Source organism: Jatropha curcas, chromosome 7 (assembly GCF_041381405.1).
Source record: "Jatropha curcas cultivar XTBG-Jc1 chromosome 7, XTBG_Jcur_1.0, whole genome shotgun sequence".
Lineage (NCBI taxonomy): Eukaryota > Viridiplantae > Streptophyta > Magnoliopsida > Malpighiales > Euphorbiaceae > Jatropha > Jatropha curcas.
The window spans coordinates 23,546,574-23,564,124 of NC_143157.1; the positions used below are offsets into that span (position 1 = coordinate 23,546,574).

The following is a 17,551-nucleotide window of genomic DNA, read 5'->3' on the forward strand; positions in this document are numbered from 1 at the left end:
TTTACTTTTTCACCTCAACAAGATAAAAAGATTCTACCCAATAATAGTAATAATGAAACAAACAAGGTAGGGTTAAAGGGTCTGTTGGGTCTCCATCATGACACTAATTGGAAGCTGAGCTTACCGACTTATTCACTGCAGCTAGCTATTAATAAAATCTAAAAGCAAAACTCCCATAAAAAAAATTAAATAATAACGATACAAGCATATACTCATCAATTCCAGTATAGTGTCGTCTCTCTTTCTCCCAAAACCTATGATCTCTCTTTTCTTTTTCCACCGACGTTAACCGGTAAATTCGCACAATGATCACTCATTTTTCCTTTCTTGTTTATTTTTTAAAATAATCTTAGATTTATATCTTTTGATATAAATCAACGTTATTTTTGTATAAATATTTAAATTATTGTTATCCACTTTTAGGATTTTATTTTTAGATTTAATTTTGAGTTCTTGTTGTCAACATTATAGTGATTTTACTTAAGATATTTTGTTATTTGAATAATTATATAAAAAGAACAGACTGTTCTCTAATAGAATGAAGAAATTCAATGGTAATCAGATCGGACTTATAGAAAGACCATGAGGTCGAACTAGTGGTTATGTATAGCCAAGTGGAGTAAATAATCGCCAAGTCACAAATATTATGCTCTATTAACTCGATCAGATATTTCAAATCAAGATTGTGTTTTTTTATTCTTTGTATAAGTGGTTTATTATTAGACTTTTATACAAAAATATATTAATTTGTATTTCATATCTGTAAACAATTTTCTCTTAGTGAAATTTCTAGCTTAATTTTTTTAAAAAAAAAACATATACTCATCAATTTACCCCAATCCAGGAATATAAATGAGTCAATTGAGTTCAAATTTAGATCGATTTGAATTTGAAAAACCAAATTTGAATTGGACTTATTTATAACTTTTAATAAAAAAAAAAATTCTTCACATACTTGGAATTAAACTTATGCACACCAAAGTATAACATAGTGATAAGTGCATATACAATTCAACGATAGATTCGGGTTTGAATCATCCATTCTCCAGTACTCAAAAAAAAAAAAAAAAAAAAAAAAAAAAAAAAAAAACCTTTGCTCATTTATTAAATGAAATTGATAAGGAAACTCAAATTTAGTCACTGAACTTATTGAACAACCTCCAATTATCATTATTGTTATTATTATTATTTTCATATGAGCATCGTTTATAACTCTAAATGTTATTATCCTAACTATCATTGGTTATGTTTATCTTTTTCTTTTTTTCTAATCCAAAATACTTACATTTTAACTCATTTATAGTAATATTCATTATTCATATTCGTTAATATTCTGGTTATTATCATTCTTTTTCAAATAAAATGTATAGATTGTACATGTAATTTAGTCAAACTTAATCCTATCTCATAAATACGTCTTCTATTTTTTTTTTTTTTTTGGATTCACTAAGCGTGATCACGCAATAGGGATAGCCCTCACTTTAAGAGGGTAAAGCTAGAACTCATAAAGGTAAGGAGACAAACTACTATGAAAATTCATTAAGAGAATATATAAAAAAATAGAGGGGGACAAAATGGTTGAAAATGTTTAAAAATTATTTTGGTCAAGATTCAAACTTCGATGTTGTGGTTTTTAAGGGAATTTTTCTTTTTTCAAAACAAGTGAAAGACAATTGCCTCTCTCCTCTAAGACATACTCTGATTTAGTAAGTTGATGAAAACTCTTATGAATATCTCACCTCTTACATTAATGAGAAGACAGACCATATTATAAAACAAAAGATTTCAAATTGTTTATCATCGTTAAAACCTAACTGGTGGATTTGGATCTTGGATTGCAAGCCAATTAAAACTCCAATGTGATAGTAATTACTATATTTAATCTTAAGAGTAACCCCACAAACACAAATGCAAAAATGTGAGATTAGGGCAGGATCCTGGCTTAACGACCCCGTGATGGTTTATGTATGGATTTGATGAAAATGTCTCCCTATTTGTGTCTCTGCCAACATGATAATTAGGGACCACAATATTGGTCTCTTAAGTCTACTAATTGTGTGTTAAAAACTAATTATAATGCAAGATTTTATTATGTGTGCTGGAAAAATGGGTATGAAGATATATATATATATTTCTTTCTCGTGCCTCAAGATTTGGTCCAAACACAAATTGTGATACTAAATGATTGGTCAAATCTGAACCAATGTGAACTCAGGATTAATTGTCTAATTCTTTATTCTTAAATTACAACTTCACGTGCCTGCATTTGTCCAATAATCTTATTATGTTGGTAATTAATTAATTAATTAATTATGCAAATTAAAGATTATTTAATGTTTAAGTTGTTTTGAATTTAGATTTAGTCATTAACTAGGAAGCTTCATACATAGTTAATATCAGTATGTCTGTATCGTGTCATAAATACATCTTGTTAGTACATATATTTTGTTAATAATTAAGGAATTGCCAACCTAACTTGTTTTATTTATTTTGTTGTTTTATTTTTTTACGAATAATTTATAGTTCATGCTAATCAATTAGAATATAGAGAGAATATTTTCCCTTAATTTAGTCTAAGTATATATTAAAGAATAATTCTAAGTGTATTAATGAAGAAAGATATTCAAATTTGATTCTTTATTTTCAATATTTTTAATAATATTTTCATTTTTTGATAAGACTTGTTTAAATTTGGTCCATTTATCTACTTATGGACCAAATCAAATCTTATTTTTCTAATTAGCAAACAAAATCTTGAATTATATGATATTATTTATTTATATTATCAACAGGCAATAGAGCTTGTTTGGGTTCAATGAAGATGATATGTATTAAAATAAAAAATAAATAAATTTAGGCTGATGAGGTTTGGTTCACTAATACTAGAATTAGGGGTAATTTCGTCTATTGCTTCTAGCCATAATACACTTTGTGTTTAAGTGTTAATTTATCCAAAAAATTAAAAAATGATTTGTTTTTCAATTTTCTATTAATCATTCATGTCAATTTTTCGATGAAGTTTAGCAAAAAAAAAAATCAATCTACCGTTACATAATCAAAGTTCGAATTTTTTTTTATTACAATAGACACAATAACGATAAAATGTATTAATGCTAAGTTGAGAAACAACGAGTGAAATTATTTTCTGAAATTATTTTTATTACTATAGAGTTATGAATTTGGATTTCAATTAAAGCGAAATTAATTTAAAATAAATAATCTGATATTACATATGAAAATTTTATCACTTTATTATAATAAATAAAATAATAAACAAATACAAATGTGCTTGAGCAGGAATAGTATTATCATATCCTAATTAATCATCTTGACAGTACTTGTATATTTCTAGTAACATGACGTTTAGACACAATCATTCTGCTAGGGGAAAAAAAAAAAATCGAAGATCATCATCGGCCAAGTTCAACAATTTTTGGACTCTGAAACAAACATGCACGAAATCTTTTTTAGCTTTAACAACAATTACTGTGTTAGGATAAAAAATATTGCACCGGATAGAAATCTTGAGTTCGAATCTGTTTCATCACACATTAATGTATATAATGAGAATTATTTAAAATGAATATAATTATTATTATTATTATTATTATTATTTTGTATTATTAAGTGAAAATATCAATTTCCATCATCATACATCAATCTTGAGTATGCACAAATATCAATTTCCATTAGTGAAAATATAATTTGATTGTTCCAAAACACTAAATACAGGCAAGCAAAAAGGGAAGAAAGCTGGGATAATGCGAGACAGGGAAGAAGAGCAGGGATTTTGGTGATATTTTCATCCTCATTTTCACATTTTTTTAATACTATTTATTATTTATTATGAAAATTTCTCGAGATGTTAAAAAAATAATAATAAAATAAAAATATCTTCTGATGAGGAAGTCAACGGTCAAAGATTTGCATTAGTGTCTCTGTCTCCCATACATACATACACCAAAAGTCTTCACTTCACCAAGCACTATGCACTCCACTTGTGTGCGGCCCTACCTGCTGCCTCGGTGCACCCGTCTCCCCCCCACTATGCATCCCTGCTCCTGTTGTTGCTAATACTATACCGACTTTTAAAAACAAAAATAGAAAAAAAATTCCTAAATTAAAATATATTAAACATAATTAGTTATTTAAAAATTTATATTTGAAATATTTTTGAAATTTGGTTATAACCATAAAATCAAATTATAAGAATCTCCTATTCATCAATCTTAAAGAATCTTTTATAAATTTTGACTTAAAAATTTGTGATTAACAAGAATAATATATTAAATGAACCACAGGTTTGAATTTATTCCAAAGTCAATTATAAATCTATATGCCATTGATGAATAAATCAAAAGAAAACTCAACTTTGTAATCTCTAAACTAGTTAAAGATTTATTATGTTTTGATTCCAAATTAACTACAATGAGGCATTTTTAGATTTAGACATGCACGGTGTTGACAAGTGTTTTCGAATGGTCTGCCATTTTATATTTATATTATGTAATAAAAAAAAGGAAAATAATTAAGAAAGGAAGTTATGTTAGTTGTTTGAGTTATATATAATAAATTGATTAATATGTATATTCTTTTAGTTTAATATTTTGTCATCTTAAATTTTGATGGGCTCATGGCCATCTGATGGTGTGATCGGTCGGTCCGTTGACTTTTGTCTAGAACATGATTTTAATTCGTTCATGCATTAACTGAATTCTAGTTTTGTTTAGTTCACTTCACTTTGTCTGTCTCCTACTTTTTTTTTCTTCTTTTCGTTTTTGTTTGCATTGTTTCCACTTGCTTATAATGGAAATGAGATAATATTCAACTGAAATTATTTCAATAATAAAAATGAAAGAAAGGTTATTATTTTTTGATATTCAATTTATTTATTTAAATAGTAAAATTTTAAATAGATTTACATACCACCAGTTAAATTTATAAATTGTGATTTTGCTACCGTCTCTAATAAACTCCTATTCGATCGATCCAATCAGCGGCTGGCTTTGTTCTACTAGCTTTGATGAATTTGATGATGAAGTGACCATTTGGTCCGTTGACTTCATATATTTTTTTTCTTTAAATTTATTTTTATAAGTATAATATTTTTTCTCATGTTATAAATCTTTTTATCCATTTTTATTTTGTCTAATATTGATGGAAATCATCTAATAGGTCGGTCCGTTGACCTTTTCAGATTTATTTAATAAACGAAAATTACAATCAGGTTATTTTATTATTTTCAGGCACAAATTTTTGTTGGGTTTTCTGGCCATCGGATCGTATGACTGGTCGGTCCATTGACCAGGCAAGCGGGGTCCACTATGCGACACGTGACATACCGTAAGGTAGACAAAAAGTGGGTGGGCGAATGCGACGAGAGCGGGGCAAGTACACGTGGCAAAAGTGGAAACATCGTTGGTGGAGGGCGATATGATGACGTGTCAATGACTTCTATCTTTCTTGGTGGAGGTTGAGAGGTTTTTTACCCAACATAATAAAACTTCTTTCTTTTTCTTGAATTTTGGGCAAAATTTTAGTTTTGTAGACTCAAGGGATTATGGCTGTGAACTTTCGGTGATTCCAACGGTGACCTGGCGATTTGTTCCTTTGAGTTCACGATCGCCCCGATCATTGACCTTTTTGGATTTGATTTTCCCTTCTGAATTCAAAAATCATTTCTCTACTTATTTTGTAATATCTCACATCATGGAAGATATTGTCTAATTTTATCACGTTTTTGTTGCTTATTTACGGAGATTTTTCTTTTTTTGAAGAAAAAATTTATTCTTTTATTATAATTTTTTTTATTATATATATATATATATATATATATATATATTGTTTTTGACTATAAACATGAAAAGATATGTTAGGTACCAAATGGATACATGTACAAATTATATTCTGATACATCTCAAAGTTCAATGTAGAATTCCAGATAGAAAAGATAAAATGTGGTGCTACAACATCCCTATCAAAGTGATTCCTTGGGAAAGTAAGCAAAACAAACATGCTTTTCATGAAAAGTCAATTAAGAATTTTCTTTTCTTCTAAATAATTATCCACTCGTTGGAAGCTAAAATGTAATTAGGATGCTAATAGGAATATTGTTTACTTACAATTTTATGGCTTGTTATAATTGTATCTTTTTTTTTTTTATTTATAATTGCATTTTAATTTGCAAGTTTAGATTAATTGAATCCATCCATGAAAAACTCAAAGCTGTACGTATTTATTTATTTTTATTTTTGTATCGTTTTAACTATATTCAATAAAAATGTAAAAATGAAAATAAAAAAAAAATTAAATTGCTATTTTATAGTGGATTCCTATCCAGATTATAAGATTTTATTCCTAATCCTACGCAGACTTTACCATAAAGAAAAATCCCTATATATATAGATTTAATTTCCACAAACAACATAATTAATCTAATTTACAAATATAATATTTTCTATGTAAAAATTTTCCTAAAATTTTGAGGCTATCAGCTGTAAATTTAGTTCTATAGTTTTGTCTTCAATTTTAATGTTTGTTATTTCTATTTTGTTTTTCATTTTTTATTTTTGGATTTTGATATTTTAAAAATGAGAAGATTTTTTTTTTAAATGATTGTAATTGACAAAAAAAAACAAAGAGTATTGTTTACCACGAGTTGTGGCTCAGTTGACAAAGCAGGCTGGTTATATGGGAAAACTCTTATATTCGATTCCCACTAAACACAACATTTGCAGAGAGAGATAAAAAGCCTTAAATGTGACTAAACCCTGAACCGCATTAGGTAGTCCCTGATAACAGAATCCAAATATCAATGGTTAAATTAGTGGCAGCATGGGTACAAGCATTTGCATCCAAAATAATCATTTTGAAAAGAGAATAAAATTAGTAGGTGCAAAATAATCCTTAGCTTCCTGCTTGCAAACCGAGAAGCTAATCAGGAGTTCACATCCATATTATATGAATTTTTTTTTTTTTTTTTTGGAAAAAAAAGAGTTACTATATGCATTATTAAGTCTTTATAGACAGAAAATTAGACAAATGTCGAAACCACTAAAGGCAGATTATAAAGATAAGAAGAGAAATTACAATAGTTACAACAAAAAATCATATGATATATATATATATATATATATATATATATATATATATATATATAATTTCAAATGAATCCAACATGAGTATGAATCGATTTCTTTTTTTTGGTGTAACAAGCATAACGACGGGGGTGGATTTTTTAAAATGAAATGGTAACTTATATACAATCTCTTCGATCTAAATAGTCTCGTAAGAAAAAGAAAAAGCTAACTTAAAGAGCTCACGAGCAATTTGATTGTTGATTCTATAAGCAAGAAAACGAGAAATTAAGTAAACAAAATTACTAGCTAAACAATCCAGTAATAGCAATCTTGTACCACATTCCGTATCAAGAAATTTTCCAGAGTGAAAATGCTGCACCATAATGAGTGAATCTGTCTCCGAGATGATTGAAGAAAATCTCAGCTCTAACGATTTTTCTACACCAAAGACAATGTTTCCCAGTTTTGCATTTTAATGGAAAGAGATTAACGTGAAAAGAAATTGATACTTGTACCTTGAACACAAAATCAAAAACCGCACCCTGATTATCCCTCAATGCAGCATTTACATTCAGCTTATATAACTCCACAATCGCACCGGAACAGGCAACCAAGAGCAATCTGGATTACTTTTTTTGGGTTCAGGCGAGTTTGGCGGGGACAGATTTGTTTGGGGAGTCATGATTCCAAACTTTTGAAATTTTAATTTTTTTTTTTTATCTTTTTAAAAATGCACATTTCGGCTTTCAAAAGTTTTATTATTTTTTATGTTTTCTTTTAACATGTAACATCTAATGCACACCAACACAACTCCTTAACACACAATATGAAGCCAACAATTTCTCCTTAATTAGATTTACGTATATGCAATTTAATGCAATTTTTGAACGGAATTTTAATGAATGATACAATTATATTACTAAATGAAGTGTTTGATTCGTATTAATTAAATTTAAAAAGAAATAAAACTTATGAATAAAAGCCAGTTCGGTCCCTGAATTTGTTTAGCTGGATAAAAAAAAAAGTCAAATTTGACCTTTTAAGCCAATTTAGCCCTTGAACTTATATGAAATGATTAAAAAGATCTGATTTCACTTTTTACATCAATTTAACCCATAAACTTTTTTAAAATGATTAAAGAAGATCATATTTGACATTTTGAATCAATTTAACCTCTAATTTTTCAATGTAGGTACGATATGAAAATCATTATATAGACATTTATTAAAACTTTAGTTGGAATCGAGCTGACTAATTTATTGAAAAATTAATTAATTATAAAATCTAGGAAAATGATATATAAAGCATATTGTATCCCTTTTTACTTTGATTGTTGGTTTTAAGTTTATAAATATATATTAATTTGAATATTTTAAAAATTAATTTCTATCATTGAATGGATGTTATCACTTATGAAATTTAGACATTTTTATGTTAAATTAAAGTTATAATGGATGTTTATAAATTTATTATATTACAAGAAATAATATTTTTATGAATTTTAAATTTATATTCATAAGTGTTGGAAAATTTTGATATAAGTGTTCTTAATGTAGGATAAAAAGAGATAAAAAGTCAATCATATTCAATTATTAATTTATAAAAATTAAAACAAGTTTAAGAGTTAAATTGGCCTAAAAAGTGAAAATCATATCTTTCTAATCATTTTATACAAGTTCAATGGTTAAATTGACCTTTTTGATCTTGTTAAACAAGTTCACGGATCAAATTGACATTTATTCCTAAAACTTAACATCGTCAAAAATCATGAAGCATTTGCAAAGTTACCCTAATTAAAAACATTAGTTCCAATTTTTTAAAAAATTATATTATTTATTATTAATTAAAAGCCAAAAGGGTTGAATTAGTTCTTAAACAATCTCTATTATGAACTTAGTTTCTAATTTTTCATTGAAGATTCTTTAATTTTACAATTATAAAGTCCGAAATTTGATCTTGTAAAAAAAAAAAAAAACTTAAAGAATGGAATACTTATAACGTACAAATTGCAAGACATACAAGATTAATCTTATATCGAAAAATGTATTAAAATATTAAATAATTGTTCAATTAAACGAAAATATGCAAGAGTTCAAATAGAATCTACTCAAAATCTAAAAACTAAAAGTACAACTCGATTAAATTTAAGAGTTAGTTTGATATATTGAGGTTTTAATCATAATAAAATAATATTTCTTTTATTCTAATTTTGATTTAGGATAAAATTGCAACTAAACTTCCAAAGTAAGCTAAAATAATAAAATAAAATAAAAATATAAGAGAGTTGCAAATTAAGTAGAATGTTAAGTGCCAATTAGTCAACCAATTCAACTAAACCCAAGACTTCCTCTTTAATTATTATTTTAATTCTCAATCTCTAGAGGAGAAAAATGAATGCATGGCAACATTAAAATGAAAAACTTCCAGAAAAGTGAGACTACAACTGTGTTCACATTCATTTTTCAAACTCTTACCAAATTTATTAATTGTAAAGTAACTATACAATCCCTCTTACGGCTTGCTACCTCCTTTCAACGTCACTCTTTCTTGTTACACTAAAAAGACCATATCTTGTGTACCCTAAATAAAAAAAAATAAAAATAAATAAAAAGAAAAAATCCCTACGCTTGTAAGTGCAAATTTCAGTTATGGGTCTGTTTCAGTTATATATTTATATATATATATATATATTTATTTTTATTTGAGTTAGAGACACGACATATTTCTTTTTAAGATTATATGGTTACGATAATTAATGTAGAATCTTCAAGAAATGATAGCAATACATATGAACTTTAGCCAAACTTTATCTTACTAACCTTTTCTTTTCTTTGAAAAAAATGCACATAATTAGACACGATACATCTCTTAATAAAACCGTTATAATTAGACATATTAATGTATGTGAGATCCTAAACTACCTATTAATTAGTTCCATGTTAGGTTAACCATTTTTTTTATTTTTCAACTTCTTACACCATCTACGCCTATTCGTATTGACACACAAACACATATATATTCACGTATATCTTATCACTTAAGTAAAAATTAAACAACCAATTCACTATAATTTCTAATTTTAAATATGATACATCATTTTTGGAAAAACGCTTACATGCATGGTATATATGTGGAAGCAAAAAATAATAATATGATTATAGTCTTTCTAAATCGTAATTAATTTTTAGCTTGTAAATAGTTCTGACCATAACCCTTCTTCTAAGGTTAAGATTAACGTTTTTTTTTTTTTTTTTTTGGATAAGAGTATGTTTTTTTTAAAAAAAAGAAAATAATTACGAAAAATATCTAGAGAAAAGTATTGTTTTATTAGAATTTGAAGTAATTCAAATTAATTCATGAAATTTAGTTTTTTCTTAAATACGTGAGTAAGGACATAACAATTATTTTTTATAATAATATTTTTTTTCTCTAAAAATTTTATCATTTTCAAATAAAACAAAATAAATTTATTTTCTTCTTTCTGTATATCCAAACTCAAGAATGAAAATAATTATAGAAAAAAATTGACAATCTCTTACTATTTTTCTCTATTATTTTTCTTTCTCTGCTATTCAAATAAGAGGTTAAGTAGTGGATTCAAAAGAAAATTAAAAAAAAAAAAAGATTACTACTTCTTATGAAATATTTTATTTAATTTGGTATTGTATGGCATTATTTGTAGAATACAGAAAATGTTATCCGAGTTATTGACTTATTGCCGAGGAAATGGTAACACCGTGTCAGATCGTACAAAGACCAACTGAAATACGTGAAGGCACTAAACTCCTATTTGTACACGTGTCAGACTACTAAGTTAGGCAGCCAGCTGGCAGGTCCCCTTGGATACTTCAACAAGAAACCCCAATTATTTACCGTACACAAATGCACACGCTATTATCTCCCATCTCTGATTTCTTGATTTTGACTTAAAATATCGCGATAAATTGGGAACGAACGCCGTTTTCTGTTACCGGGAAATGTAAGTAATCCTTGAACAAAGCCTGCCGGTATTTTGTGGGACACCCGCAGTACAAGCGCACTTGCATAAGGTGAAATTACTGCGGGTTTACCGGGAACTGCCTGTCAAAAGGATAATGTAAAACCGGATAATGCCGGTTCAATACAGCCATGCTGTGTCCTTTAAGCACCTTTGATAGGGTATATTTTAGGCGGTTCCCGGTTTTTCTTGTACGGTAAGGACACCTTCCCCACTCTAGCATCACCCCAATGCAGAAACTGAATTTTAAATTGGATTATTAGTTACTTAAACATGGCAAAGTCAAGATTAACGAGTCGGATTAACATTATAATAATAATAATAATATAATAACGATATAGATTAACATAATAATAATAATAATAATAATAATAATAATAATAAAATGATAATAATATATACTGAAATTTTGATGCGAATATTATGAATTAGAGATGAATTGATTGAATTATTGAATTGGATACTAAAACACTGAATTGCAAAATTTATGAATTGTGTGACATGGAAATTCAAAATTTCTTTCATTTCCAGCTGGTTGGACTTGAGATGGCAAATTAGAACTCTAAATTCAAAGCACGGAAAGATGACTGTGAGCAAAACAAAAGAAATTGTCAAAGGGACGGTTAGCACACACATGATAGCTGTGATAGTGTAAGGCATTCTAATTGCCTCAAACGGAAATATCTGCCTACACCGAGTGTATATATTCAATACATTTAACAATATATTTAGCAAATTGGGATATAAATATTTATTATTATTATTATTAAAATGACAAATAATTATTAGTTGGGCATTCTGCAAATGGATGAACACCTAGTACAAGCACGTCTCCCACCCCAACTATCATGTAATTTGATTATACATGAAAAAAAAGTCGAAGAAAAGTACAAATTTGGAAAACAAAATAAATATGTATAAAGGATTTTACAGTTATGCCCTTATATATTATACACTTTGTTTGAACTTTACTTCCAAATCCCAAAAAAATTAAAAAACCATGTATAATAGCCACCTTCATATCTCCACTCTATATATACCCACTTCTATTCTTTTTCTCCACACAATTAACCAAAAGCATCTCTCTGTTTCTCTCTCACTTGTTCTGAACAACAGTGCAAAACCAGCCATGCCTGAGGCACCAAAAAATACATTGATCAAACCTGTGGATTATAATCTTGTAGAGAAGAACAAGAAACTCCTTGAGTATATTGAAGATGTTACTTCAAACGCTGATGAGGTTCAAAAGAAGGTTTTGGAAGAAATCCTCACTTGCAATGCTCATGTTGAGTATTTGCAAAGGCATGGCTTTAATGGCTATACTGACCGTGAAACTTTCAAGAAAACCTTGCCTGTAATCACTTATGAGGATATCCAAACTGATATTAACCGTATTGCCAATGGTGATACCTCTCCGATCCTTTGTTCTAAGCCCATTTCAGAATTCTTGACAAGGTCTGTTATGTGTTTGTTTTTCTGTTTATGTGGCTTTGTGCTCAAGTTTTCTCATTTTTGAACCACTAATTGTCTTAAGTGGTTTTCCACCTAGTTTGGTCTGATGGGTATTAGAACTTTTTTAAGTGGGGTGTTCTATTCATTGCTCTTTTTTTTGTCTTTTTATTTTTATTTTTATTTTTTATTCTTTGGATATTTTGGCTTAATGGGTTTGTTGTTGGATTTGCAGTTCAGGGACATCAGGAGGAGAAAGAAAGCTGATGCCAACTATTGAAGAGGAATTAGGGAGAAGGTCATTGCTTTATAGCCTATTGATGCCTGTTATGAACCAATTTGTTCCTGGCCTTGAAAAAGGGAAAGGAATGTACTTTTTGTTCATAAAATCTGAGGCCAAAACCCCTGGTGGTCTTGTTGCAAGACCAGTTCTCACTAGCTATTACAAAAGCTCCCATTTTAAAGATAGGCCTTATGACCCTTACACTAACTACACTAGCCCAAATGAAACAATTCTTTGCCCAGATTCTTACCAATCAATGTATTCCCAAATGCTCTGTGGCCTTTGCCAAAGAAATGAAGTCCTCCGGGTCGGAGCTGTTTTTGCCTCTGGCTTCATTCGGGCAATTCGGTTTCTTGAAAAACATTGGCAACTTCTTTGTGATGATATTAGGACAGGAACAATTAACCCCCAAATCACTGATCTTTCAGTTCGCGAAGCAGTTATGAAAATCCTTAAACCAGATCCAAAACTAGCTGATTTTCTTGAAACCGAGTGCAGAAAAGATTCTTGGCAAGGGATTATAACAAGGATTTGGCCTAATACAAAGTATGTGGATGTTATTGTGACTGGTACTATGTCCCAATATATTCCTACTCTTGATTACTATAGCAATGGCTTGCCTTTGGTTTGCACTATGTATGCTTCCTCTGAATGCTACTTTGGTGTCAATCTCAAGCCTATTTGCAAACCAAGTGAAGTTTCTTATACCCTTATTCCTACAATGGCCTATTTTGAGTTCTTGCCTGTCCAAAGAAACAATGGAGTCACCAATTCTATTTCCATGCCCAAATCACTCAATGAGAAGGAGCAGCAAGAATTGGTTGATCTTGTGGATGTCAAGCTTGGTCAAGAATATGAGCTTGTTGTCACTACTTATGCTGGTAATTAATTTAACCCAAAATGTCATCTTTTTTTCTTCAATTAGTACTATTTAATGTCAAACACTGTTACCTATATCCGACACTAATTTGTTTTCTTGTAGGACTTTATCGCTACAGAGTAGGTGATGTGCTAAGGGTGGCTGGGTTCAAAAACAAGGCACCACAATTCAACTTTATATGCAGGAAAAATGTGGTTTTGAGTATTGATTCAGATAAAACTGACGAGGTTGAGCTACAAAATGCAGTAAAAAATGCTGTAAACCATTTAGTACCATTTGATGCAACTTTAGCTGAATATACTAGCTATGCAGATACAACCAGCATTCCAGGGCATTATGTGCTATTTTGGGAACTAAGCCTAAATGGGTCAACCCCAATTCCTCCATCAATTTTTGAAGACTGTTGCTTGACCATTGAAGAGTCACTTAATAGTGTTTATCGCCAAGGGCGTGTGTCTGATAAGTCGATTGGGCCGCTTGAGATCAAGATTGTTGAGCCAGGAACTTTTGACAAGTTAATGGACTATGCCATTAGCTTAGGTGCATCTATAAATCAATACAAGACACCAAGATGTGTGAAATTTGCACCTATTGTGGAGCTTTTGAACTCAAGGGTTGTGTCAAGTTATCTGAGCCCCAAGTGTCCAAAATGGATTCCTGGCCATAAGCAATGGGGCAACAAAAATTGAAAAAATCAATGAAATTATATAATGACTGATTATCAAGTTGATGGAGGTTCACAACAATGTTTCTGTGACCATTTCAGGGAAATGTTAAAGACTCTTTTTTAGGTTAACCCATGTTTAATTTAATGTTTTCTTTTTCCTTTTTTTTTTAATTTAAATTTACTACTTTCATGAATTTTTTAGCCTATGTTTAATATGCTTAGATACTTGAATTAGCAATGTACAAAACAGTTGCTGTTCCAAGGAAAGTTTCTTCCTTTTTCTTCTTCTAATTTTATTTTTGTTATATATATATATATATATGGCTGCAATGATCATCACATTTTATAGGAAATTGATTCTTAATTCCAGCCAGGATTCCTGCCCACTCAAGTCTCATTGGGTTATGCACCAAAACGGCAATTCAAGAAAGCCAACCACTTTGGACTCTCATTTCTTTTTTCTACTATTATTTTTAAAATAAAAGCACTCCAACTTTATGCTATTAGTGACTTAGTCTAAGAACAATAGTAAAGATTGAAACTTTTTACAAGTGAGTTTGCAAAAAGAGGCACATCTCCTTCTTGGAAGCAACTAATTAATAATTAGCAATTTAATTATCCAAATGCAAGTTGCTAAATTATACTACTACTTTATAGAATATTCATGGGATCTGATGAACTAAAAGAAATTAATTATGCCAATAGCCAACTTAATTAAGTAACTAATTAATTAAACCCTTTTATATGTCATTACAATTACTTAATTGAAATGCCAAATTTCAATCTAATTCTGTGATTTGGGAACGTGACAGAATTGCATTTGCATGTAATAATAATGTTAAAAATAAAATTATACAACCCTAGCTTAGCTCTTGCCTGTTCATGCTATTACATTTTTCATGTAATATGCAACAAATACATAAACCAAATGTGTTGGAGTTGGAAATGATGACACTGATGAGTGTGTGTCAGTTGAGTTGGACCCAATCCTTGTCCTATCCTAGCCATGAAAATAGGCAGAAAATCATGTAAGGAGAGAAAGGGGGTGAAAAGACAAGAAATGTTTTAATTCGAAATTTGTTTTGGAGTGGGCAGGACAGATAAGGTAGAATCAGAGAGTGTATCCTTTATCTGATGACAATGTCTGAGAAAACAAACAAAATCAGTTATTGTTTTTATAAAGTATGTTTTTCAAGGGGACAATAATAGTAGACACAGTCCCAGAAAAAAAGATTCAGACAATTTCTACAGCTACAGAAGTTTTTTCAGTTGTCAGATGAAAGAAAAAAAAATAAAAAAGATAAAACAAAAACAAAGTCAGAGCAACAAACACTCACTCACTCCTTCAAGATAAGGTTTCTTTCTTTCTTTCTTTCTTTCTTTCTTTCCTGTGCTGTGGTCAGTGGTCACTGCTAAGTACTGTGTTCTGGTTTCTTCATGATTTCCTTGTTGATTTTTCTCTTTTTCTTTTTTCTATGACCACCATTTTTCATGCTTTGTCCACTCATAATACAATCCTCTAGGAATTTGCTAATTAATTAATTATGTCATTTACATTTCAAAGATCTAATTTTTACTTTATGATTATCACATAATTAATTATTTGGTATTTTAGTTCTTAGATTTTGATCATTTACTTCAATCCCAAACAATTAATAATTTTTTTTAAAAAAAACAGATGTGACTTTTGTTTTTTAGTATAGGAGATGGAGATTCTAATATTGGAAAATTCCAATTTGTGAGAAATAGATAACGTAGAACCTATTTAGGTAAGAATTATAGAAAAACAAGGTAATAATTTTAATAGGTTATATATATTCTGTTTTCATTAGGTGTCTTTTTTGATTTTTTTTTTTTTTTTTTTTTTTTGGAATGTCTACTTTTAATTAATAGTTTTGGAAATCTCATAAATATATTATGACCTGAATCACATCATTCATTTTTGAATCTCTATAATTGCAATTTCAATTTAACTCTAAAACATATTTTCATGTTTTATTTTAACATTTTTTGCTTACTATAAAATTTTATTATTGTGTATGGATAAGCTATCACTTAATCAAATGTGATCTGAACTTTTTAAGCATAGATAATATATAAACCCAAAAATTGCTTTAATTTATTTTATATTAAATATACTTTTAATTTTTAAATGAGTATTAATTGAATATCCGCAAGTAAATGGATACCTGAATAAATATCATTGGCTAATAACTACCTGCGGATAATGGATACCTATAAATATTTCTGATTCTATTGAATTTAGGACAAAATGAAATGATTTTAATAAGCTTTAAATTTATCTTGCAAAATTGACCAATTAGCAAAGTTAAATAGAGTGCATGCAATTATTGAATCCATTCATCATCTTTATCTTCTTCTCTTTACACGATGTTTATATTCTTCATTAACATAGTTTTCATGTCACTAAGTAATATCCAAAAACACATAATGCTTCACATGCTATCCATTTTGTAATATTGTTTTTATTACAAATTGACAAATGAAAGCAACTTCAAAATTTGATTATTATTAGGTACACTCTTATAGTGGAATTGGTACTTTAATTGAAGCCATAAATGATTGAGGTGATCATTTTGTTTTTTAATTGCATTTAGTATCTTATTTGCGTGATTAAAAAGTTCAAGCAATTCTTACCCTTTTAGGAAAATTATAGCCTAATTCCTTCTAAAATATAATTAATTGCTTTCAAGATATTCTCACCATCCAATAATAAATCAAAAGATATCCAAATTACTTCTAATGGACTCATAAAAAAGATAATAATACCTTTTGTTTTTAGTGGAAAATGCTTATATATAATTCTTTTATCATTGACAAGATGACAAATCATACTTGCAACATTACATTTATTTATTTATTTATTTATTTCAGATAAAGATGACATAGTTTGGCAAATTTAATTGTTAATTGAAATTAAGTCTCGTTTAATTATGAAATATTTTTTAAAAAATTATCATTTGACAAAAACCTTTTTAGATCGTAAGGAACTGATTCTTGGTAGGAGAATAATTGAAAGCCATGTGACGTGAGGTACATTTTGCTTGGAATGGATTTTCATTGAGAGCTTTTAATTTTTCCTTGACGTGACTTCAAAATGCATCAAGCGGTACTTTCTGGGGTAAGACTACACTAAACTCCAACATGCCTAGCATTTTAAAGAGTATTTGTGTAT

At 28.8% G+C, this 17,551-nt stretch overlaps 1 protein-coding gene across 1 annotated transcript; it reads left to right on the plus strand.

The window, feature by feature from the left end:
* The first annotated feature begins 12,124 nt into the window (after nt 1-12,124).
* DFL1 (Auxin-responsive GH3 family protein) lies at nt 12,125-14,646 on the plus strand. The gene is made up of 3 exons (XM_012215307.4): nt 12,125-12,531; nt 12,761-13,689; nt 13,791-14,646. Exons 1-3 carry the CDS (start codon nt 12,206-12,208, stop codon nt 14,375-14,377), a joined length of 1,842 nt encoding a protein of 613 aa, XP_012070697.1. The 5' UTR covers nt 12,125-12,205; the 3' UTR covers nt 14,378-14,646.
* The last annotated feature ends 2,905 nt before the right edge of the window (nt 14,647-17,551 follow it).

What these genes read in the sequence shown, in the direction of transcription:
- DFL1 (XM_012215307.4), top strand. Translation starts at nt 12,206, where the DNA reads ATGCCTGAGGCACCAAAAAATACATTGATCAAACCTGTGGATTATAAT. An exon ending in ATTTCAGAATTCTTGACAAG is followed by an intron (nt 12,532 to 12,760) that starts GTCTGTTATGTG and finishes TTGGATTTGCAG; the next exon opens with TTCAGGGACATCAGGAGGAG. An exon ending in TGTTGTCACTACTTATGCTG is followed by an intron (nt 13,690 to 13,790) that starts GTAATTAATTTA and finishes GTTTTCTTGTAG; the next exon opens with GACTTTATCGCTACAGAGTA.